General features: G+C 40.0%; 1 protein-coding gene across 3 annotated transcripts in view; it reads right to left on the bottom strand.

The window, feature by feature from the left end:
- ELAPOR2 (endosome-lysosome associated apoptosis and autophagy regulator family member 2) overlaps positions 1-9480 on the bottom strand; it is a 191349-nt gene that overhangs the window by 57819 nt on the left and 124050 nt on the right. For all 3 annotated transcript variants that reach the window (XM_007447473.1, XM_007447475.1, XM_007447474.1), the window contains 4 exons: positions 7318-7404; positions 4871-4976; positions 3663-3815; positions 2955-3043 (listed from right to left, as the gene is read on the bottom strand). In XM_007447473.1, the coding sequence (XP_007447535.1) occupies positions 2955-3043; positions 3663-3815; positions 4871-4976; positions 7318-7404 (435 nt within the window). The remainder of the gene's footprint in view (positions 1-2954; positions 3044-3662; positions 3816-4870; positions 4977-7317; positions 7405-9480) is intronic.

The raw sequence follows: 9480 nt of genomic DNA, 5'->3' as shown, positions 1-9480 counted from the left end.
AAAAAAAAAAAAAAAAAAAAAAAAGTCTCCTAGAGGCAGGAAGCAATCAAATAATGAAGCTTCAAAAACTTGAACGTTCCTGTGTCGTATAAATTATAATGTTCAAAGTCTGTATACCTCAAGAGCCACTTCCCTTGATGATCCTCTCCAAGCATGGGGAAAATACGATGAAAAAGAGTATGACAGGACAAAAAGAGCCAAAACACAGTCGTTGAACAACCTGGGAAACATCACTAAGCCACCAGGAAATCACCAGGCTACTCCAAGCAAGAATAACATACCTCTTAAAAAGATGAAACCACAACAAATGAAAATGTTGAAACAAACAAAAATAGAAAAAAATTCAAATTCACATGTGTTATTCACACTTCTTCACTATATCTGTTACCTAATGAAGTTCCCATTGCATTTTGTTCACTTCTGAAGCTAGAAACATTTCTCTTGAATTAAGTCTTAAAGCGGTTTTTAAAGAATCACTGATATAAAATGGATAACTAATAAGGACCTACTGTACAGCACAGGAAATTCTACTCAATACTCTGTAATTACCCATATGGGGAAAGAATCTAAAAAAAGAGTGGATATATGTATATGTATAACTGAATCACTTTGCTATACAGCAGAAACTAACACAGCATTGTAAATCAACTCTACTCCAAAAAAAAAAAAAAAAAAAAAGAATGTCTGAGTTTATGGTGTGCCGGTACACTGTTCTGTTCTATACCAAGAACAAGTTCAGAGTTTACCCAGACACAACAGAAAGAGCGTAATTTGTGTGTATGTGTGTACACAATACACCTGTGGGTGTACACATGTGCATATACGTGTATGTGTGCGCATGTGTGTGTATTCTGTACATTCTATATTTAATATATTTTAATATATGGCTTTACTTCCTTAAGCCCAGGTCAACTAGATTTTGTCACTCTATTCACTGACATAATAAAAACTACTCACTGACATACTAAAAATATGAATTTTGAATACTTTCATTATAGCAAAATCAAGATCTATTTGTATACTGGATCTCATTCATTTAAGCTTCAGTAAAGCTGAATTAATGACTATTACATAAAATAAACTAAATTTAATTTGCCTTACTCATTAATAAGGAAAGTTTAGCTAAGAAAAGTTTAGTTAAAGAAACATTATTCCAGGTTACTTTCAACCCACCTTAACGGCTCTCTACATATATTTTCCAAATAGAAATAGGCCTCACTTGACCATTATAGTAGGGCATTCAAGATCTTACTTCATAACTCCTTGTCACTTAAAAGCTGTTGGAGTTACTGTTCTTATTAAAAGTAATAGATGTACTTCTAATCATTGAAATTTTCCACTAATTTAAACTGGCCTTCCTTTGACCTATTCTGAGTTAGTAAGTACTTGCTGTACTGTAAAACACAAGAATACACTTGGTCTTAAGTATTCAAAAGTGAATTCTTTTTTAAAAAACCTAAGGACTAAGGGTAAGATTAACAATTATACAAATATAAAAATTACAGATTAGAACCTAAGGATACAAAATTAAGAAAAGAAAGTAATACTGACATCTCTGTATATGTTACAAGGATACAAAATTAAGAAAAGAAATACTGACATCTCTGTATATGTTACAAACTGTATAGGTCAAGAAATTAAATGTCATTATTTCAAAGATGCAAAAAACACACAAAGAATGCTGCAGCACAGCCACCTTAACCACAGTTTCTCCTACTGACATAGGCTGGTATGGCTAACTTTTTATTTTTTTATTTTCTTTTAAGATTTATTTATTTATTTTTGGCTGCATCGGGTCTTAATGGCAGCACGCAGGATCTTCGTTGAGGCACACAGGATCTTTCATTGTGGCACGCGGGCTTCTCTCTAGTTGTGGCTGCAGGTTTTTCTCTCTCTAGTTGTGGCGCACGGGCTCTGTAGTTTGCGGCACGTGGGCTCTCTAGTCAGGGTGCCCAAGCTCAATAGTTGTGGCGCACGGGCTTAGTTGCCCCGCAGCATGCAGGATCTTAGTTCCACGCCCAGGGATCAAACCCACGTCCCCTGCACTGTAAGGCAGATTCTTTACCACTGGACCACCAGGGAAGTCCCTAACTTTTTAATTAAGACAATGGCAGGTCAACTGCAGAGTTCCTGTGTGCATTATTCCTCTGGCTAAGTGCCATTTATATGGTAATTACTTTGCATTTTCTAAATGCAATTACACAGCAATCTGCCATAACTGAATCAGCCTATGGCTGCATGGCTTTTATTGACCAAACCTACTGAGTAACCAAATAACTAAAGAGAAGTTACACAGTATTTCCATCCTGTGAGTCACAGAACACACTTTAAGGCTGTGCTTCTCCTGATATTAATTCTGACAAAAATGTAACTGTTAAAAATAGCAGTAATTGGGGCTTCCCTGGTGGCGCAGTGGTTGAGAGTCCGCCTGCCGATGCAGGGGACGCGGGTTCGTGCCCCGGTCCGGGAAGATCCCACACGCCGTGGAGCGGCTGGGCCCGTGAGCCATGGCCGCTGAGCCTGCGCGTCCGGAGCCTGTGCTCCGCAACGGGAGAGGCCACAACAGTGAGAGGCCCGCGTACCGCAAAACAGCAGTAATTGATTGGGCACTCACTATGTGCCAGGCACTATGCTAAGAACCTTAAATTGAATATTTCATGTACTCTCATGGCAGCCTTAAGAAGTAGGTACTGACATTATTCCCGTTTTACAGATGAAAAAACTGAGACTTAGAGCAAATAACTTGCCCACAGCACTAAAAAGCAGCAGATACGAAAATGAAAGCTGGGAAGGTGGGCTTCAGAGTCTAAAACCTTAAATTTCCTGCGTGCTACTTACACACACATACTATATAAATCTACTCATTTAACTCTCTCATGAACAAATTCGAGTCTGCTCAAATTGGGAAAAGGGTGGATAAATGTGGGCTGGAGCTGACTGAACACGGCCTGTACCTTTCCTTCCTCATCACATGGAGTGTGGATCTGGAAATAGTCTTTTGTGGTACAGGGAGGACGCTCCTTACACTTGCTGGATCCTTCTTCTGCAACAGGAAAACGAATTTCAGAAATGAGTCATTTATGTTGTGACTCTAAGAAAAGGCAAACATGAAAACAAACAAACAAAAAGTAGACAAGTGAAAAGTAAAAGTAACTCTGCACCAAAGGAATTTAGGTAGAACTAGCTAGGCCTAAAGAATAAAAGGCCTGCATTTTTCTTTTCCCTATAGAGCAATAAATGTTTCCATGATACACAAGGAGCATGTCACAGTTTTTCCAAGAAGACATTAGATTTCCTCCATTATCACAGAATGTTGTAAATTTGGAACAAATTAAAAGTTTCTAAGTACATCTCCATGCCAAGGAATCATCTAAAAGTACAATATGAACCTTTTTAGACAAGTATAAACATATCCAAAACAGTTACCTTGGGGGCGGGGGTGGAATAGAAAACATTACAGACAAAGAGAAAAGTCCTGCAGAAAGGGGTAATTAGACATCCTATTTTACCCACTCAGTATGGAATCCGTTCAGCACTTTGGTTTCTGGCCCACTGTTTCCATCACATCGTATGTGTGATTTCTGGCTTATGACTATATACTCTCAACAAACACAAATTTAGAAAGAAAAGAACAAAGAGTATAAACTGGAGACTCATTTTACCTGAAAACTGGGAGTCCTCGTCACACTTGATGCATTCTTTAGCTCCTTTCTCAGAATAGGTGTTTCTGGGACAAACTTGGCAGATGAATGAACCTGGTTCATCGCTGAAGGTGCCAGGCTTGCATGGAAAGCATTCCGATGTGTATGCCACCCCTGTGTGGTAATGGGAAACAGAGAGAGCATGGGAGGACCCAACAGCAACAAGCAAATCAGTGCGTCCTTGCTGCCTCTACCAGAAGTGAGAGAGAAGTATTAACAATAAGCTTAGCCCAGGTCTTTTATATCCCATTAATTCAACATCAAAAATGTATTTACTATGTGCAAGGAACTGGGCTGGATACTGAATTGCACACATAAGTGGAGCAAACACTTCAACAAGAGATTCAGACTTGACAGAGGTATACAGTCAATGTATAAACTCAGCTGTCAAAAGGCAACTCCACTAATCAGAAGGGGCATAAACTCTAAGGTTCCCTCCAATTCTATACCATTCTCTCATCTTTGTGGCCACCTGCTCCCTTTTTCTCCACTGTTAACTACGTAGCTGACAAGACCTAAGGGACCTTGGGAAAGGCTCGACTTTTCTTCTGGCTTGTAATTCCAGCCTTTGCCAGCAGATGTCCCTATGACTAATGAGTTAGCGTCACAGAAACAGGTGTACCTAGAACATACTAAAACGTTAAGCCCAACTTTAATAAAGGAGAATCAACTGCTTTAATTAAAAGTAGCCCTAATTGAGAATGAACCATGCCAGGGTTTACTGGCTACTCTTCTGAGCCAGAAAATGCACAGCTGGTTCAGAGAGGCAAAAGGTGTAGGAGACAGTCAGGCCAAGATATCTATTTCACTGTTATTTTTAGGGATATAGTGGTGACCTGAATAAGCACTATGCCAGCACAACAGAGAGTTCTCGAATGAAGAGTAGGATCTTATTAATCAATATTATTTTCTTTTATTTAAAGACACCTACAATTGTCATTATGTTTACTTTTTCCACACAGATTAAATAATTCAGTTTAGGGATAGGAAAAAAAAAATCCCCGTCAATTTGCCAAGAATAAAACCAGGGTCTCTAGGCCTATATGATGTCTAACATATTAATTTCTGTCCTAAATCCTCGTGAGCCAGCAAAACCAACAAAGTAATCAATATTTTAACTAACTATTAAATGTGACAGGTGACTACCAGAGCAGACTGCTGTGAAATACCTTCAATTGTGATATTTTTTACCAACACTGGCTTGACTGCCTTGGAACCCATAAGGATGCCTGTAGTTCTCCAGTACAGTATGTTTGTACCTGATTTCAACATTACCTATAAAGAGAACACAAGATACTCAGGTCAGATAAACCATGCGACCTACAACCATATCTAGAAGCTAATCTCTTATACACTATTCAATGCATTATAATGAAACACCATTATATGGAACCCACAAATTTAAATCTACTGTTAATTGAGACCTAAGCTCTGCTTCAATTCTAAAAAAAAATAGTTTGCCAACCCCCAAAATATAGTAATGATAAAAGGAAAAGAAAATTCTTCAAGCATGATAAAAGATAAAATGATTTTCAAATCATTTGCATGAAGCCTTGGTTTATATTTCAAAGGGACTCATTTTAGACAGTGAAAGGCACTTAGCCCAATTACATATTGATTGGCTGCCACTAGTCATAAGTAGATCTTTGGGCTCTGAAAACAAAAAGGTAACAGAATGAGTTTGCTTCATTTTAAAATTACTTAACAAAAAACACTGCAACAGCAGCAACAAGAGAAAAATAGGACTATTCTTACAGAATAACCCGATTTAACTCTATGACTCCAGAACTTAAATGATACCACGTCTAATATTTGCTTCCTTTGCCACCAGTACATTTTTATATTTATAAATCAAACTACTTTTCTGATCAGTTTCATGCTGATTCAGTCAGGTAAACTAATGTTAAGGGTGCCTTGCTTTCTCATTTGCCACTCTACTCTTCTCTGCAGTCTCTGGCTGGCCAAATTCAAGCAGTATAAAATTAAAACATATCTGACTACTTTACCCTGCCAGAGATTCAGAGAAGTACTGTGTTAAGTACCTTCCTTTTGTGTTAAGTCTTTGTAAGTGAAGAAAGCATATTTCTTGCCAAGGGTTACTTGTACCTTCAAAGCCCAGCGGACTGAATGCTTAGGTGAATGGATCTTAAGTGGTACTAATATCACTTCCAGGCATACAGATCAAAAAAGTACTCTGAAAGGGTGCATCATATTAATCACTCAACGATGAGGTACCTGGACTTCCCTGTTGGTGCACTGGTTAAGAATCTGCCTGCCAATGCAGGGGACACAGGTTCAGTCCCTGGGCCGGGAAGATCCCACATGCCGCGGAGCAACTAAGCCCGTGTGCCACAACTACTGGGCCTGTGCTCTACAGCCCACGAACCACAACTACTGAGCCCACGTGCTGCAACTACTGAAGCACGCGAACCTAGAACCCGTGCTCCACAACAAGAAAAGCCACCGCAGTGAGAAGCCCGCCCACCACAGGAAGAGTAGCCCCCTGCTGGCCGCAACTAGAGAAAGCCCACATGCAGCAAAAAACACCCAATGCAGAAAAAAAAAAAAAAAAATCAAAAAAAACCCAAAACAAAACAAAAAAGGATGAGGTACCTGCTACAACACAAAGGCAAGGATGGGCGGTCACGTATTGCAACAGTGTCCAATCTGTACTGCAGGCACCACACTAGGCCCTCCCCATGTATCATCTCATTTAACTCTGCAAGATTGGTCCCATTTCTCTTATGAAATATCAAAGAGACGAAGTCAATTGCCTAAAGAAACACAACTACTATAAATCAAAGTTAGATTTTAAATCCATGTCTCACTCCAAAGGCCTCAAATAATAATAGGTTCAGAGACTGTGTTACCTGATAATTGCCTTCAAGCACTTAGAGTCGTCCTTAAAGAAGTAAGTAGTCTACCAAACACAACCAGAAAGGGTAGAACTTTGAACAATGGGTGATGAATAGATAAGACAGAAAGCAGGTTTCAGCTCCAGACATGGATGAATTTTGTAATATGTAGAGCTGTCAAACAATGGGGTCGGCACAGTCCCCAACAAGACAAGCTTGAAAATCATTTGTTGGGGAGACTGCAGAGAAAGTTGGATGAAAGAAACTCAAGGATCCTTCCAATGCCAAGAGTCACGGATTCTCTTTCATGTGATTGCCACATCTGTAAACTTACATACTCAGAGGTTCTGTATATTAGTTTTGAGTAGACTTCCTTCCTATTAATGCCCCTCTTAAAAGGAAGAGAGTTGGAGTGTGATGGGAAAGAGCAGGAAGACGGAGCGAAGAAGAAACAGAAAGGCAGGAAAGGGCTTCCCAGGTGGCGCAGTGGTTGAGAGTCCGCCTGCCGATGCAGGGGACACGGGCTCGTGCCCCGGTCCGGGACGAGAGGATCCCACACGCCGCAGAGCGGCTGGGCCCGTGAGCCATGGCCGCTGAGCCTGCGCGTCCAGAGCCTGTGCTCCGCAACGGGAGAGGCTACAACGAATTTCAAATTAAAATTTGAGTCTTCTGTAGTAAAAAAAAAAAAAAAAAAAGGTTGGGAAAAGGAAGGAAGGAGAAGGATGGGGTTGGTGGGAAGCGGAGGACAGAGAGAAACTTACAGAATGAGAGCCCCATGCTCCACTGTCGGTGAGTTTTACCCACTTGTCAGCAGTGGTGTCCATCTCCTGGCACTGATCATTTTGAATCTGTGGAATAAACACAAGGGCCCCAGTAAAGCTTCCTGAATGACGGCTTTAATTAAATTTGTTACTCAGCACAGGACAGGCTGCAAGAGCTTCTTTCAAGGTCTACAAAACAATGGCCATGAGTAATTCTCAACAAGTAAACGTGCCAAGACCTCTGGAGCCTAAGTGACAACTGCATATGAGTTAGTAGTTCTAAGTAAACCATCCTCATTATTGTAACAAAAAGACTAGGCCACTAAGAAGGCGGGGGCGGCGGGGGCTGCTAAGCAGGAGCAGCAGAGGAAGAGAGAATTAGCACTGAAAATCCACAGAAAGTGGAAAAAGTCATCACAAAAATGTAAAAGCTTGCATTCACCAGGCAGGCCCAAAAGTATAAAAATCAAGTTTATTTTTATAAGATTTGGGGCCATTAAATTTTTTAATTAATAAATAAATGAAATCTGCTTTGTCTTCCTTTCCCTGGGACTTAACCCAAATGTGTATAGGTAAGTGGCTACAGCCAAAGTCAAAGCCCCCAGCTGGTATTTGGGGACAGATGTTAATGATATTCTATGCCAGTGCAAATGAATACAGCTAATATCTTTAGCACCAAACACTTTGTGCTTTTCAGACAATTCTTCCCAAATACCTAGGAGTTGGAACATACTCTTCCAGGCCTATGAAGAATATCTAGACATCAAAAATTTGGCCATCTTTACAGTCTTGTGTAACAGTCAGCAACAGAGTAGGGTTAAAATAACATCTCATCAACTATACTTCTGCCCAAATGGCTATTTCTCTCTTCTCTAAATCATTTTTCCACTTCATTCACCCCTCTGACTAATTTCACAGATAGCAGCATTAAAATATTTTCCAGGGCTTCCCTGGTGGGGCAGTGGTTGAGAGTCCGCCTGCCGATGCAGGGAACATGGGTTCGTGCCCTGGTCCGGGAAGATCCCACATGCCGCGGAGCAGCTGGGCCTGTGAGCCACGGCCACTGGGCCTGCGCGTCCAGAGCCTGTGCTCCGCAACGGGAGAGGCCACAACAGTGAGAGGCCCGCGTACCGCAAAAAAAAAAAAAAAAAAAAAAAAAAATTTCCATACAAGTTATTTCCTAAAGACTTACTAACTAGAAAACAGATCCTTGCAACAGCCAAATGCCAGACAATACTGACTGCTCCTGAGGACATCTGCTTTAACTGAATTCAAATGTCATATTTATGTTATAAACATAATGACAATCCTAATGCAAGTGGTAAGCCATTTTTAAACAGATAGGAACCCTGAATATACCTTTGGCGGTCAATGTTTAGATAAACTGAAAGGCTTTTTTCAGCTGATATCAGACATCATGCGTTATCGTGACATTCTCTTGGCATTCTACAGATCTGAGTTCTCCTGTTATTCTAAAAGTAACCAGTAAAGGTATAACCTTGGTCTAATCATTTATTCTCTCCAGATTTCAGTTTCATCATTTAAAAAAAAAAAAAGTGTGTGTGGAGGGGAGAGCTGAATGAAACTCCCAGATTCCTAAAATTAAATACTCTACTGCTTTCAATTATGAATTGTTCACAGGTGCATCTGCATCTTTCGGTCTTCAGACATTTCCTTTCCACTAACCATTTTGCAGGATGGCCATAAGGTGTTGACCCTCTGAGTCAATAAACTGCAACCTATAAAGCTGAAACCTCAGTAGAAGAAGGAACATGAACTCACCATCCCTTTTCAGTCTCTATCCAGAAGAACAAAGGTATCATTGAGAGGAAGTAATGAAATTTCATGCCTTAAGAGTACCTTTACTGACAACTCTCAAAGGACTTAATGGACAACACAAAACTAAATGCTTATTCTAACAATTAGTCAATTACCTTGCTTCTTAACTTTATTTTAGTAATATTGCAAGAATGTCCAATGGAATAGAGAATCATTCAGTCTGAGAAGTATCTTACAAACGAAATGCAACTTAACAACTCAATCTGTTTGAATATTGCCTAACATCTTAAACTCATCAAAGGACATTAAAGCTGGGAGCCCCCTTAAAAGGTCTCGTCTACAATCCACTTTACAAAAAGGAATGCCAAGGGATAGAAAGTTAAC

This window comes from Lipotes vexillifer, unplaced genomic scaffold (assembly GCF_000442215.2).
Source record: "Lipotes vexillifer unplaced genomic scaffold, Lipotes_vexillifer_v1.1 scaffold474, whole genome shotgun sequence".
In the NCBI taxonomy this organism is placed as follows: Eukaryota; Metazoa; Chordata; class Mammalia; order Artiodactyla; family Lipotidae; genus Lipotes; species Lipotes vexillifer.
This window is presented reverse-complemented; position numbering and strand designations above follow the sequence as displayed.